Source organism: Gavia stellata, chromosome 1 (assembly GCF_030936135.1).
Source record: "Gavia stellata isolate bGavSte3 chromosome 1, bGavSte3.hap2, whole genome shotgun sequence".
Classification (NCBI taxonomy): domain Eukaryota; kingdom Metazoa; phylum Chordata; class Aves; order Gaviiformes; family Gaviidae; genus Gavia; species Gavia stellata.
The window spans coordinates 17261553-17278360 of record NC_082594.1 but is presented as its reverse complement, the minus strand read 5'-3'; the positions used below and the strand labels follow the sequence as shown (position 1 = coordinate 17278360).

Genomic DNA, 16808 nt, shown 5'->3' with positions numbered 1-16808 from the left:
TCCTCACTAGCTATAGCCCACTGATGCCTGACAGGGCAGGACACTAGTCTAGAGAGTCACAGACAGGGAAAAGGGCCAGGGTAGCCCAGCACAGAGCGGGGAGGAAAAAGGATGCAGCCAGAAGCAGGAGCCAGAGCAAAGCACCAGAGAAAAGGGCTTTCTGCTCCTCTGGTTTGCTGATCCACAAATGGTCAGATGAACACCATACCAAGTTACTTGTGTGTGGATTGTGTGACCATTACTGAGACCTGTAAGGCGATGAGATAATATGACTCTGGTTTGGGTGGACTTCACTTTCACTATGCTGACTGGCCTCTATTGCCTTGTGGGAATGTTAAATCTCCAGAGACCTTTTTTCAGGTTGACCACAAATTGCTAATGCTGTACTGCCACACAGTCCCAAAGAGCTTCAGTGGTCTTCAGAAAACAGCACAGTGACAACAATGCTGAGTGAAAGTGTCAGCCCATTTTCTCTTTGGGCCAGGACTCCTATTTTTAGCGCTGGAAACATGCCACAGAATTTGCCAAAAGTAGAAGGAAAAGGTTAATGCTCGCCAATTTTTTTTCCTACCTTAATTTAATGTCACAGTGACTCCTGGTTTTCAAGTCTCAACAGGGGATGTGATAATCAGGTGGTCATATCTGAATAGAGGGGGAAGTAGGTAAGCACGATGGACCAAATCCTAGCAGCTCTACATGCTAATGGCTCAGATGTCTTGCAGCCTTCTTTCAGGCTTTGAATGTATCCTGTGACCAAATAAAATGGGAGGAGAAGGAAGCAGAAGCATTTCCACATCAGCTCCTGTCTTCTAAGCACTGAGAAATCTGTCTGAAAGCAATGACCTTAACTGCACCCTCTCTCCTGAGCCTGATTCTGTTTGATGCGGAGTAAGAGGAGATGGGCTCGAAGTTGTGCCCACATGTTTAAGAAAGAAACCTCCCCTTCTGCTCAGGAACTCCGTGAGAATTTCAGGCTCAATTGCATCACGCTTGCCACTTCAAAGCCTTCAGCTTTGATCGCACATTTGGAAAATATCAAACCTAACTTTATCTGACATGGCTATCAGTGTAACTCAACCTGTCTGAGAGCCTCCTTCCTGAGGGTTGTTACAGCTCCCTTGTACTCAGAAATGTCTCTAGAGAAACAGCAGGCATGCCTTCTTAACATTATTCAGAATGATAATTGCTTGTTTTAAAATGAAGCTTTTTTTGTACATTTTCTTTGGGAATGATGCAACTCATTGTTTCATACAGTGACTGCTTTTGTTGCTTTGTGTTAAAGTTCATTTTACATATTCCCTATATTAAGAAATGAAGTGAACTCTTATACTTAGTCTCCATATAAATGATCTAATTTTCATGTATTTTCAATTTATTTGTTACCATCTTGAGTCTGTTCCATGGAATAGTTCCAGTGACGAGGATCAAAACTAGCCTGCCCCTGGCTGGGGTATCTTCTGTAGACATTCCACTTGGTGTGAAGAATTAAGAATTAAGTATTAATAGAGTAACATGAACATGGAAATTTCTGTGTTGCCAATAGTTAGTTAACTCACTTGAGCCGTAGGAGATACAGGTTCAAGTTCCTGCTGTAATGAAAAGGTACCTGGTTAAATGCACTGAGAGCGTTGCCTTGTACCTCCAGAGGTCCTCAGGATGGCTGTACTGACCTGCCTTCAGCACTCTTGATCCAAAGCATCATGCCTGAGGTGTGCTGGAGATACATTTATCATCAGGCCCCAACAGGGACATGTGTTCCCACCTCCTCTCACCTCTACTTTGAGAATTCAGATTTCAGGGCATCCAGCTGCTGCTGTAACAAGGGTTCCCACCAGTTCACAAGTGTTTTATATTAATTAAATGGTAATTTTAATTAAATGTGTGCCAACCAACATAATCTTTTGGAGTTGAGGGAAAGCAGTCATCTCTAGGGGCTGGTGGTATCTAAATAGCAACTATGGGAACAGCAAAGAGTCCAAAGTAGTGTGTTTACACACAGAGTGGCAAACAAGTGACCTCCAGGCATCAGATACTGTGAAGCTGAAGGTCATAAACATACAGTTTGGAGGTGATGGTAGCAACTCTGTCCTTGTCTCTCTGTCTCATTGACGTTGCAATCAGAGCTAGTCTCACTCTATTTTACAATGTGGTGGCTGGACTTTGGTCATCACGAGTAGGAGTTATCTGGCCAAGTGCAGGCATCTGTAGTGTAAATATCAACATCTGAATTAGTCACCCTTGGTTGTCTTCACCAACAAAACTCAGAAAAGATTGGTAGGGCATGACTATCTCACCCACAAATAGCAATCTAAAATCAGTCATATACTGCATCCTACAGGTTCCTAGAGAGTTACACTGGAGATGTTTAAAGTCAGTGAGTGTCACCCCTAATATCATCAGATGTTCTCAGAATGCCATTGAATTTTCTATCGGCTTTCCAGCAGTTATTTCATAATCTTTGTGATGGAGCTTTTAACAGATGAATTTTTTAAAGAATATTGATTCTGTCTTTTAGCCAAAAAACCATTTTTTTTTTTCTTATAGTTGTTTTAGAATCAAGTGTCAGGGAAATTCTAACAATTGACAGTATTGCGGATAACCAGAATATAACAGTGTTCCTTTTACAATACAGGCAAAAAATTAATTTTTGCAGTCTTGCAGTCTGCTCACCAAAGCATGGGAAGTCTCTCATGTACCTTGGCATGGCAGAAGAAGTGAAGACACCAACTCTGTTACATTGTTATGGACTTGATGACTACTGTAATGTGTAAAAAGACTCTTTTAGTGGAGTTACTAGATTTAAACTGCTGCAGTCTTGTGCCTTCCAAATTCTCCAAAACTTCTATACAATTAGACCAAAATAGGTTTAAAAATCTCACCAGAGCAGATCTTCCCATCCACACTAGTGGTTGTATTTTTACATCAATTTTGCATCGATTTAAACATTAGTATCAGGCATAAGGCTGGGTAGAATCAGGTGCTGGAATCCATACAGGAATAGCTAAAATATACATATATATATCTATATGTACATATAAAACTTGAAAAGTCATATAATTTTTTTCAAAGTCTTAGGAAAATGTATAATTGATCTTAAAGCACTTTAAAGTCCACTTCAACAGTTTAGCCTTGTTGAAGGTCTTTAGACCTGTTAGAGATATATAACTTTAAAAAGACATTCAGGGTATGGCCTTTATAAATTTTTAATGTTTGGTGCTAATGGAAGATGATGGATTGGTGAGCTGGGAGTGTGAATCCTTGTTTTAGCCATAAGGAAAGGCTGACAGCAGTGCACGCTCCTCTGAAGTGTGATGACAGCATGCCTTCCTCTCATCTAACAGATCCGTCCAGATTCTGAGCTCAGTTACACAAATAATCAAACACATTTGCATTTAACTAAGCAGTTTGGAATATGTGTTGCTACATTTGAATCCACTCTCAATGTAGAGCAAAAAAAAATTTTAGGAAAATTTTGAACTTAAGAAAATATTGAGGGTGGTCAGAACTTGGAAGAGGTTGCCCAGAGAGGTTATGCAATCTCAACATTGGAGATACTAAAATTGTGATAAGACTAACCCCGAGAAGCCTCTCAAACTTTGAAGTTGGATCTAACTTCAAAGCTGAACCTGCTTTAAATGGAGGTTTAAAGCAGATGGCCTCCAGAGATCCCTTCCAACCTAAGTTATTCTATGAATCTTATTTACTCATTTCACCTTGCCTGACCTTACATCAAATGCAATTGTTATGAAATTAATAAGCTGTTTGGAATCTCTGACACTCCCCTCATTTAGAAAAGGAAGTGACTCTGTTTCTATTTATAATTCCACTGGTGACTTCTTACCCTTAGACATTCCAGCTGAAGTTTAACTGGCTGTTGCCTGCCAATTACACATTTTATTGTAACAGTGTTAATTAATCCATGTTTACAACAAATGCCTGCAGCTCCTTGCAGGCTGTCCTTCTTTTCTTGCTTTTGACATTAGTCTAGTAGGTACATCCCACCAGCTGAGAGCTTAAGGAGCTCCCTTCTGCTGTAATTGCCTAGTCGTGGATGAACATCTGCTTATACTTTGAGATGACAGAAAAACACTGGAGTTTCTACACCAAATTAAAGAATATTTGCTCTTCATTCTGACATCCTATCAGGGCAGAAGCCAGTACAGTATTACTAAGGAACAGAGGTGAACAGGTACTACTCTCCTCCTTCACCACACACAATTATTACAACCAGTTGTATAGAGTTGTACTCCTTTCCCCAGGCTCTATTCTCAATTCCACTGAAGCGAATTCAACTCAGAATATGTGCACTCAGCTGCCAGGATAGTCTCTAGGTGAAATTCAGCAATAACAGGTGGTTGTGTAAGACTACTTTTGCATGTGAGATCCTCAGACAACCCAGCAAGTCTGTACTGATTTTGAATTTAATAGGTGTTTAATAGAATACACCACCAGTGTGGGAGGGTTGAATGTGTAGAACAAAAAACAACTAATAAAACAGTGAATGTCAAAGCAGGCTTGTCCTACGGTAAGATTCACACCAGCTCAGAGGACACTTATTTTGCAGACAAGTCTAATATTGTTGTAGGTAGTAATGTTAATAGTTGCACTTGATTACATCAAAACTGAAATTATTTTAGAGGCAGATAAATACATCATTCAGTTCGTTGTTAAGATAGCTAAATGTAGAGGTCTATAGGAAAATTATGTGTCTAAGGTCTTTTCATACTCCATGGAGATCTAGTCAATGGAGGCTTGAAAACAACTCAGCTGAACAGACTATAGGACACAATTCAGTTACTCTCCCACAGGTACCTGGTACCATTTGAGATGCCTTAGGGCATCTGACACATCTGCACGGAGCTCTTAGATCTGACCCAAGATCTACAGGACACTCATGCTTTTCTGGACTTGTAGTAGAAGGCCAGGTGGGATACTCAAAGGCACCCCAAGTGACCCCAAATGCCTAGGTTTATACAGAAGAAATGAGTCTTTAGTTGATCAGAATCACTCTTCTGATCACCCTCAATTAATTTGCCCACATATCACTATCCTGTGCTCTTTCTGATGCTTTGTGTTGATCGAGATACCTTTAGGACTGGCAGATATGACTCAAGATTGATGGGACACTTTCTGGACCATTAGCTGGAGGCCAGGCAGTATGGCTTGGGGCATCCCATGTGAAGGAAAATGGGTCAGGTTCTGTTGCTTGTATTCTTTCTGAGGGAAAAATCTTGGAAAAATGTGGATGATAATTTGAGTAAATGCCTCAATATTAATTGATTCCTTCAGTTAATAGCCTCCTTTGCTTATTTTTTCTCTCTTTGAGCCAGTAATTGCCATGAAGCTGCTAGATGGAGGTGGCCAAAGAAAGAGCAAGGGGGAAGGATGGAGGAGAGCTGTGACCGCTGTGCTGGGAGGGCGGGATGCAGCCCAGCAGCTGCCAGGAGCTGCTCCACTGCTTCTCAGAGCCTCAGATCCTCATACCCATAGGAATGGAGTCCATGGCATTCCTGAACCTGACCTGAGGAAGGGATCTCCTCCTTTGGGGCATACTTCCTACACATGGGAGGAGGGTGACTTCTGGCACTGATCTTCAAAAGGATGGGGGGAAGATACAGTGAGGAGTGAGAAATTAGTGTTTCAGGAGATGGGGGAAAAGCAAAAAAAAAAATGTCTTGAGGGGCAGCTAAGATATATATGTGAAGATGGTCACAGCAGTCATGCAACCGTTACCCCCTTGGAATAAGACAACAGAGTAAGCTACTGTGGAAAGAACAGACTGATACCTTGCGATTGCTTTCTCAGCCACCTGAATTCTAGTCAACACTCTCTGCTGTAGCATTTTCCCATCTAGTTTGTTTGTTTGTTTTGTTTTTTTTTAATTTTATATCTGTGATATTTTATGTCAGGCATTGGCAAAGTCACAGTCTCCTCTTCACCTCATCTGACCAAGTTTTCTTTGAGCAAGGCGTTCCCTTGCCAAGGACAAGGCTTGGAAGTGGTGAGAGGATGCGGCAATTCCCCCCCGTGGCTGCTGGCCGTGTGCCCTTGGTGGGTCACCCCACTCCATGGCCACGCTGCTCGATGGCTGCATTGCTCATGCTGCTCGATTGTGAATCCTCTCGGTGGGGATCCTCAGTAGTTACTGACAGTGGGCAAGACATCTCAAAGGACTTGGGGGGTCTTGTTGCCAAGTGGAAACCTGACAGGCAATTAAGAATGGGCTCCATGGAGTAACATTCCTAACTGCAGCGATGGGCTGTTTACTGAAGGTGAAAAATAAATAATGCATTAAAGAGACAGGGGAGCATGTAAGAGGACTAACACTGGAAGACAGTAAAATATCCCAGGACAGCACTGGCACTGCTCACAATCCTGAATGAGGAAAGGATGAAGATGAACTCCTGGAAAAACAGACATACACAGTAGAACAAAATAGACAGCATCCTTCACACTCAGTCTCCCAATCTGTGCAGCCTCTAACATGTTACTTTACGAAAAATCAAGACAAACACTTTTTTTTTTTTTTTGAAAAAAAAAAAAACAACCCAGAAGTTTCTTTATAAATTCAGCTGTAAAAAGAATTCTAAGAGGGAGCTCCCAGTTTTACTCAAACAGGAGAAAAACCAGACAACTCACCATTCCGGCCACAAAAACACAAACAGTTCACAGTAACTCATGAATGAGCTAAACATGCCAGTAAAACAAGCATATAAAGTAAGTTTAGTCACAGTCATTCATTGTAGTGTTATGTGTCTTTTTCTCTAAGGCCCCTGCACACTTTGTAGTCATTGTGCTTTAGGGGTAAGCATCATCTTATTCTCACCTTTGCTTGCACTGTCAAGCTCTGTCGCCCTCAGCCTAGACTATAGTCAGTGAAAAGATACAGGCTCTTGCTGCTGTGATTCAGCAGTTCGATGTTTTAATGTCCACTTTAAGTTGAAGTCATTTACTCTCATTGGTTATTTCCCTCCCGTAAAGGGTGTCTAGAGTATTTGAGGTAAGAAATTCGTATCTATATTGTCAATACCTTGACTGAAGCTAACACCTGCTTTGCTACTTCGTAGATGTCTGTATGACATAGGATGAGTATCACCTCAGTAGTGCTTTTGTTTGGTTGTCCTTTGCTGCAGTTGTTGAGGGTTGGTCATTGTTCGGAAGCGTTAGGCTCCACCCTGCACCCTCACTCCTCTTCATGAGGGCCTGGAGCACTGGGGGCTGAGAGAAGCACCAGCCATGGAGGCTTCGGTGAAATGTAAGCCAACTGAACATGACCCCTCATGACCCCTGGCAAAATCATGAGGGCATTAGAAGCTATGATTTATCCAAGTTTGATCTGATGTGCGGTCTGGGCTCTGGCATGGAGCTGTTACACTGGTGGCAATACTCTGGATTTGGAGACCCCTGTGGTGTCTTATGTGGCCAAGGAGAATGGCCATCGCAGAAGAGACTTGCTAGAAGCTTGCACCTGCAGACATGCCTGCTCCTGTCAACATTTGGCTTTTATTCAAACGGGGCCTGCTAGCCTTTCTCTCGGGTGCCGCTGAAAGGCTGGCTGATGAAAACCGAGGTTGCTGGGTACCGAGCACGCTGTATCTATCACACCAGTCTGAAAGACTGTCACTTGTACTTTCCTGCTCCCTGGTATCTCATCTCTTGACCTACCCAGAGAACAAATCCTATCACTAAATGGTTCCCTAACCTCTCAGAAATGGTTTTAGTGACTAGTACTAAAATACCTAGTGAATAATCATGACAATACTTTGACAGCTTTGAGTCCCTCCTCTCTAAGGACTTAAAAGCACTTCACAAATGTGCAGGGACTCAGACTGCCTCCAATAAGATCCTGCATCCTGTGGTGAGAAACGAACAACCTTATTCTACTTTCCGGGTGACATCCCTAATGATCAGAAAACAACTCAAGCTGTCGATATTATAAGAACGTTTGTTGTTTTATTCTTTTTGGCGGGTACAAAAACCACAGTTTCTTACACAGAACAAGATTATAAATAATATCTGTAACATGAGTGACCCGTAGTCTCTTCTGATTCTACACTGCAGACTGATGACGTACTCTAAACATTTTATCATTTTGTTTCTTGTATTAGACAGATGCAAATCTGTGGAACACGAATGATGGAACAGAATGAAGGTAACAGCAAACAAGAGGATGACCAACAACTTTTATAAAAAAAAAGTCTCTGAATTTTATTACAGTGATGGCATTTTATATCAATTATTGCAATGAATTGTTCCCTAAGATGGTTAGAAAAAAGAATTGTGTTGTCCTCTACCGAATTTACATCAGTTAAAAAGCAAGCATGTTTCAATATTCCTCTTTTTCAAAGAAAATGTAAATAATTTCTTTATTTTTTCACAGGATTTACATATTTATTATTTTCTTATCACAGTTTAGTGATTAATTTCCTACAGCTGAACAGCTGAGTATTCTTCCATTGTATATATCGATGTTCTGGAGACACAGGTTAGCATGTTCATTGACTTCTATAGCTATTTTTCTCTCTTTGTCAAGACAAAGACCAAAATGTTGTCCCTTCTGAGCATGTTCTTCACAGTTTAATGCGCTAAATTGGCAAGTCTTATTAGTTTTAAGTCCACCCAAGTGAAATTTGTTGCTGTTAATACACCCTTCCCAGCCCCCTCCCCCCAAGAAAACTAAATTATGAATTTTCCTGATATAAAATCTGAGTTTGGGTTTCCGAGCTGAGCTCATGCACACATTGTTGCTGATGATGTCTCGCGCATTTGGACGTACTTCCCTTTCTCAGCCAAATTATTAGTTCATCAATGACACTCCCATGTCGTTACAGTCTGTGCTGTGTTCCCATCAGTCACCAACACAGTTTGATTAAGGCACTCAATTATTTTTTTGGTTTTTATGGTAGGTCCGATGCAATGACAGCCAATCCTGAACTTTGTCTAATTGCAGTTCCAGTATGCACGGCCTTCGGGCAGTCGGGAGTCAATACGCGTCCGTTTTCTCCCACACTCCCTGTGATGGATAATCTGGCTTTGTTTCTTATGGCTTCAGAAAAGGTAAGCTAGGTTTGAAAAAAAAGGAGAAAAGAGGAAAGTGTTACAATGTTTCTGTCCTTCAACAAACCATGACACAGCAAACACCAAAGTACTAGATTTTAGACATCTGCATTTTTTCATGTTAACATTAAATATAATAACAATAATCATCATAAATATAATATATAGCATTTAAATCTACTGGGGAAAAAAGACTAGCAATTCTGAGGGTAAATTTCATTATAATAAATCATTATTGATTTAAATATAAAATCCAAATTTGATGAAGAAATTAACAGAAGAGGTAATACCTTCATCTAAACTGCTTCAAACTGCATTTATATACAGTGAAATGAGAATCAAGACCTTTTATGAACCTGAAAGCATTAGCATCTGTGAATAAAGTCATGCACAGATGTTTATAGGCTTGGATCTTCAACTAGGAATGTCAAGATAAAATGTAACTACTGAATATTGTTTATAAATCGCAATAGCTGTATCAGCTATCTTTGTGATAATTCCATGGATCAAATCTAAAGAAATTATTACTTCGTTTCACATTGCACATATTTAGCATCAGTAAATCTGAGAACTGTCCTCAAATCTCAAATATATTTTCCTACAATTAGAGAAGGCGGGAACTTTCAAAGGTAATGTAGCTTTTTGAGAGAAAATACAATTTTCCATAGTTTTCTACATTAGGTCTAAATTTTCCACAAGAAGGTTTAAATTTTTGCTACCTCAAAATCTTTACTTTCAGGTAAATCAGAACAAAATATCTTGTTTAGGGACTAATTGACTCAAGCAAAAAATTTGTATTTGTTAAAAAAAAAAGATTTGTAATTATGCCATCTAACTTTAGTCATCCAAAAATCAGTAACCTAATCTAAAAGAGCTCTCTCATGTGATGGTAGAAAAAGCCAAGATGACTAGTTTAGACGAAATGATTTCTAGATGACTAAAATGAGGGGAGGTGTCTAAGGTCAACCAATGCAGCAAGGACACCTGGAACAACAGGCACCCAAACTATGCCACATTGAAACAGATTTCAAAGATATCATGTTAAGAAGATATTAATTAGTGGGGAAATCTGATTTCTAGTCAGCAGAAACTATAGTCTAAGCAACTAACTCATGTAATCAGTGTGCAGGGATGCAATCTGAAATACCAACTGGAAAAAGAGAGACAGGAGGGTCCATTCACATAGGAGCAAAGGGATGACAAACATCATAAAATCATTTTATTTGCCTTATTACTGATCTCTGCATCTAGAACTTTGTCCCTCTGAGCCCGGTTTGTCCTTCCGAGGTAGCGGTGAAATCCTGAACTGGTGTTTGATATGTTGAAGTTAATTTTATATACGAGTGTGTGCGTATAGGGATGAGGGAGATTCCTGAAAACTCCCAAAAGTTTCCACTGCTTCTGGGTGCACTTCTGTGAAAATGCACCAGTCTAATATTGCATTGCTCCTTCAAAGAAGAGTTCTCAAAAGTATACCTGCTGTTGTGGCACAGCCGGAGCTTGGATAGAAAAGCAACTTTCCAAATCAATTACCCTAAAAATCTCAGCCCTCACAAGCAGCCGAATTCAGGAAAAGGCCTCAGCTTACAGAGGGCGTTATGGCATTCCCCTTACACTGAAAAACCTTGGCTTTGATAACCATCAATTGCAATGTCCAAAGTCACCCTTTGAAATGTTTCCCTGCTGCCACAGTACTTTGGGACAGGGACTGTTACCAAACATACCTTGACTTAATTCAACAGCTAGATATAAAAAAGGAGGCAGAGGTAATGAGGGAGTGGGGACCTGGGCCCATACAGTACCCAAAACCTCAACTACTCCCCAGCAGCAAACAAAAATCTATGCACAGACACAATGCAATGGGGTGCAGCTCCACATAGTGCATTTCCAGAGTCCCATTGCAAATGGATGTCAAGGACTGGTAACTGCCTGCAGAAATGCACAGAACATGTTTTGGTCAATGGCAAGAAAAAACAAAGGTGTTTTAGTTTTGGGGAGTGATGAGAGTTCAAACCAGATTAGAATGCAAACTTGGGTGGAAAAGGGACAGCCTACTCCAGATGTGCAAAATTTCCCAGAAAGTCATCATTATGTACCAGCATCTCTCCAAATCTGTTCATGGTCATTCAGGGTTTGCCACTGGGAAATCTGAGAGAGAGCTCAGATTTATACGGGATATACGAGTTATGCGTACCTGTGGTTTTGTAGCTCAGTCTTTATAGCTTTCTGGCCATTGACAACACACTCAGGACAGAAAGACAGTAAAAAGGGATCCACAAAAAAAAAAAAAAATTAAATGAGAATAACAATTTCTCAGCAGCCTTCCACAGGATAACAGAAAAAGCTGCCGTAAAACAACTCCTCTCTTCTCACAGCAGATTAACCACAGCTCAGCAACACACCACGGAAACAACCCAGACAGTTGACAATGCCAGGAGGAGCAGGTCAAGCTTGTATTTGGGAAGGTGCCATAAAGCCAAGTAACCAGGTAAGCTTCTGTGTTATATTTTAAACTACGCTCTAGGTAATAACCCAGGCATAACTCTGCTTAACCGTGCTGTTACAATTTCAGATTTATGGCTTGGTTGCAGAAACAGTTTCAGGAGAGGCTGGGATGAGAGGGAAAAGTCTTGGTATTTACTGTGAATATTACCCAAATTGTGAAAGTCTCTGTGTGGTAAGTGTATGCAGTTAATAGTGATAATGTACTCTCAAACTTTTCATTAGTTTTGATTAAATTAGTTGTGGAATTAATCACACGAAAACACTGACCGCCCTGTTCCTATTGTGAAATGGGAATTTAGGAAACTGATATCCTCAGTCTATATAATACACATATCCTAGCCTGTGTGGGTTCATTTGTTGTTCAGGCTCCTCTAGTACCTGGGTCACATGGAGGTGTCTTTGGCACAAATATTTAAGATGAACTTTTAATAATTTTTTCTATCATCTTGAATATGAAATTGGAAGTATACAAGTCAATATAAGTGCACTACACATTTACTGAGCCATCCTGTAGCACTTCACCTTTTTTGTAATGAATTTCAGATTTTTTTCATTGCTTTTTGTGGTTTTGTAATTAATTTTTTTAGTTATAAACAGCATGGGATGGGAGAGCAAGAGAAGGCAGCTGAACTGGAAGATGGTTCATGAGCTTCATGGCCCACTGAGGCAGCCATGGAGAGGCCATGGTGGCTGGCTGGATACTGGGACAATGCCTTCAAAAGCCTGTGGGTTTGGGGTGAGGAACTCAGTAGGGCTTTTCCCTAGAGCAGATGGAGAGAAGGCTGTTAGGCTCCGCACTGTTGTCAGGGCATCAGCTCAACTAGTGTACTAAGGGCTTACTACTGATACACAAAAGTGGAAAACTGCTGCCCATGGGAAGAGGAAGGGATTGTTGTTCCCTCCTTAAAGCAAACTTCCTTCCCTGCCTTCAGCAGATGGAATAGCCTGTCATCCCTTCTGAATGTCTTTATCCGACACATATAGACCAGTCCTTTATCATACAGACTAGTCCTTTGTCGTATAGACTAGTCCATACATACAGACTAGTCCTACATTTTCATTTGCTGATGCCTCACAGGCAGGTGAATTTCCCTGAGGCAACTCACTTTTGACTGGATTAAACTAAAAGAAAAAACATGGTAATGAATATTAATTGTCAAGCATGTTATTTAAGCTATTTTATATTAGTTTAAAACATATACTATTAAAACTATTCAATGTTAGCTTAAAAAGCCAGCGTGTTGGTTACTCATGCAGGTTAGAACCGCCAAGCATCTTTCCATATTGGCAAGTTTTAGTCCCAATACGATCCCTTTACTCCTCGGATAAATAAACATATCAAAGGTTTCAAAATGCATTCGATAGATAGGCATATTTCTGCAGAAATATGTGTAACCAGTGTTGTGGGCTCTGTACTGCTGCCAGCTAAGAGGGGTTTATGACTAGTATGTGTACGAACAGATGGCATAGTCACCCTGTACAGAGCACGGCACACAGGTAAAACCTCGCTGCCTGCGTGGCTAGGGATGGCCAAGTATTGCCAGGAGAGGATGACTGGACCTTGGCAGTCTTCCACAGATAAGCAAAAGCGTTTTTATAAGAAGTTCACATGCTGAAATTTTGCAGGTAAATATTACGGCAAATAAGTAGAATGAAAAATTTCAGAAGTCTGTAAGTATTTGCTCGAAATCCTAGTATTTCTAATTTTTTTTTGTGATTTTTTAAATGTCTGCACCCTAAAATGTTTTTAAGAGGTTATCAGAAATTTTGACTGACCCAAACATGAATTTTCAATAAAATAAAATGCAATATGGGCATTTTTTATGTTTTTTCCTATAAGAATTCATCTCTGTGTTGCAACAAGTGTCACAAAAATCCAAACTTTAGAGAAAGGTACTTTTGATCTTTCCTTAAAAAATAAAACTCAGCCCTAATTTTTTTTCCAAGAAAACAGTAAGGCTAAAATAAATTCTACAAGTATAATCATAGAGTTTGCTGCACTATGACAACTGGGTGGGAACTCAGGGGACTGTTAAGTCATGCCATGTTTAGCATGCTAAGCCAGTTTGGGTCATGTCAGTATTTGAATGAAAGCTTTGGTTTTTTGTTTGCTTTCTTTAAGACGATGTTTTGGATGCATTGCACCCTGTAAACTTGATAAGGAATATGTTTTCTGAGACTTTTACTTTTATACCAGCCTGGGGACACTCTCACTTGTGGAACATCACTAAAGAATTCAAAGGAAAAAGATCTTTTCATTTGCGTTTTGCACAATTACTTGCACAGGATTTTTCCTTTTTAAGACCCTTATTACTGACAGTAGGCAGTGAACTTGGGAGATTAATATTAGCATCTGGAAGTCCAGATTCCCAGTTCACGGTAATGAACACTGGCCTGTACTCTTGGAGTACCCCGACACCTACTATGCCTCACATTTTCACTAGTGAACAAAATGCACAGCTAAGACTTCTTTTTTTTCACGGGGAAATTAGGCAGTTCTGTTACAATTAAAATACACCCAGGGTCATGACTTCTTGTACAACAGGGAACAAAAGAAAACTACACAGCGACAGTATGTTTGGGATAGTTGCCCAGCCAGCATACACCAAGCCCCCTCCCTCGCCCCCTGAGAACCCACCTATTCCTTGCAGCGCTCCAGCTATCACGCTCAAACACCATTCTCTGCTCACTCTGTGTTTGCTCTGTACTGTATGGTTCGGTATTGTACCGGTTGTGCCTTTAGACTGTAAGCTCCTCGGGACAGGGACCTGTTATGTGTTTGGCACACTTCACCTATTGTACAGCGCCGTGTACTCCAGCGCTATATAAATAATAAATAAAAAATAATAATTGTATCTCCAGTTGTTTCCTCCAAAAGTTTTTCTAGGTGGCAACATAAAAATTATTTTCTTCATCTCCTTTCCCTAAATTTTTGTTTCTTACTTCCAGTATAGGGATGGCTCAGTGATTTCAAGAAAATGTAGCTCAAGCTTTTTGTTAACAGAGACATGTGGCTTGCTATTTGCAAGGGCAAGGGAGTTCTAGGTAGCATGAAAGGGCAGGGTCCTAGCTGCACCTTCATTTAAAAGCAGTCAGTATGGCTTGGGAGCTATGTAAAAGTTATATTTAGAAGCTCAATTTGCTGCTACGTGCGATTTCCAAAGGTCAGAGAGTTGATTTGACTAATGATTAGTTGGCACGATACTCACTGCACAGATGAGAACAAGTACATTAGTAAACTATCCTTGTACACCTACTCAGGGGAACTATGCAACATGCAGCTCGGCAACATCAGTGGTTCAGTCTCTGAAATGACTGCATGAACATCTAAAATACACGAGTCCTGAGCTAGGTAAGGGGGTACGTTACTGAAAGCTGAGGATGATAATCAAGGTTTATTCACTGGTTAGTGACTTTTTGTGGTCATTATAATGGGCAAAGTTTGACCTGAAGCAGGGTGTTGTGAAAAAAATGCCACACAATTAGCATAAAACATGTATCGAAGGGAAGGTGAAGGAATAGGGTGGGGAGGAAGAAGAGAAGGTAAAACAACATTTAGACTTCTTGTAACAGTGCCTTGTCTTCCATTAGGTTAACTATGGTTCAGTGACGTTGCCTATCCTACATCTTGATTATAACAAAGTCCCAGTTAGGGCCAACGTAGAATAATAAAGGCTTACAGCAATTTGTCACTAGTAGAGTGCAAACCTCTAGAAAAATAGGCTGGCCAATCAAGTAATTAATCACTGGCCCTCTGAATATATATTTCACAATTTCAAACAGTTGTCATCTCCCAACTGATTTGACAACATTGAGTTGTTAAAAATGTATTTTTTACGTTAAAAATTCCTTGCAATGCAGATGTCTATTAGCAACATAGAATAGTATACTGTACATCTGCAGCCAAAAAAACTGAACCACTTTGCACTGAAGTTTTCCAAAATATAAAGCTCTGTTCAGAAGCAAGCACCACTAGACAGACATGTCACAACACTGCGTTACAAGATGCATCACCCACTCACTGTAGTAGGCCCTAAGTCCTACCCCTAAATTTTAATACTTTCGGTTCCATATACGTTGTAACCTTCTCTATAAGTTGCTAAATTCTGGGTATTCTGCGAGGAAGTTGGGTTAAAAGTCTGTGCACTCTTTGCCACCTTCATTCGTTTCGCCTCTGCCCTGGACTTGTAACAGAACTCTATCAAAGCCACCAGCATTGCCAAGCCCAAGCCTCCAACCAGAATGTAGAAGACTCCAGCAACGTTGCTGAGACTCAAGGCACTCGTCTTGTCCTGGGGAAACAGAAGCGACATAGTTAACCCCGGAAACCAGACCCCCAGGAGCACAAGCTACACGTTAAAACACTGGAAACAGAAATAAGTAACACTGTTTAGCTGAAATTAAACGACAGTTGTTTACATACTTCTCATAAAATTTGACCTATCTGGATCTATAAAATATATTTTAAGCACCTAATTTTGCTGGTCAGCATAAAAAATATTGTAAGTATATTGCCAACATACCAGGATGTCATTGCTTGCTTACTGCAAAGCATTACTTCCACTATGTGGAAAATTAAACAATGACATGTCTAGCTCTCTTTAGGGGACATTTTAGCATTGATACAAAAAGGCTTTTATGAAAAGCTCTTTAAAAGCTTTGAAACCCACCAATCCATTTACATCAGACAAGACTCTGCTTGATCTTTACGAAAACAGTAATTGTACTTGTGGTAGGCATTGCTGTTAATTTAAAAGATCCAGACTGAGTTTCTGATACTTAAATAACAGGTGAAAATAACATGTGAGGCTTAAGTTATTTCTTTGAACAAACACTTCCTTTGAAAGTGCACACTGTACCATACACATCATGCTATATTTGCCTCTTACCGATTACTGTATTTTTTTTTTATTTTATTATAGATACAGTTCTGGAACATGCCTATGGACTACTAAGGCTCAGTAATAGTGCAAATTTAAATAGTAGTTTCTGAAATCTTACACATTAGTCATAATTTAGACAACGAGAACTTTCTTTAGCAAATTATTAAATATGCATAATTTTATAAATGATCATCTTCTTGGATGTACTATAGTAAATAACTGTTCTACATTTCTCTATACTTCACTGCTTAGTTACGAATCTCATTTTTTGATTTGAAATCCATGTGCATTTTTATCACAGTTCTCAAGGAACTCTCTCAGGATTGATTTCCATATACTACATCGTGCACCTTAAGATATTTA

The 16808-nt window shown here is 40.0% G+C and overlaps 1 protein-coding gene across 2 annotated transcripts in view; it reads right to left on the bottom strand.

Annotated features, from left to right (window-relative positions):
• Window positions 1-8897: 8897 nt before the first annotated feature.
• Window positions 8898-16808, bottom strand: part of GRIA4 (glutamate ionotropic receptor AMPA type subunit 4) — a 242445-nt gene continuing 234534 nt past the window's right edge. For both annotated transcript variants that reach the window (XM_059819450.1, XM_059819444.1), the window contains exons 15-16: window positions 15720-15854; window positions 8898-9062 (exon numbers count right to left, since the gene is read on the bottom strand). In XM_059819450.1, coding sequence (XP_059675433.1) covers window positions 8898-9062; window positions 15720-15854 — 300 coding nt within the window. The remainder of the gene's footprint in view (window positions 9063-15719; window positions 15855-16808) is intronic.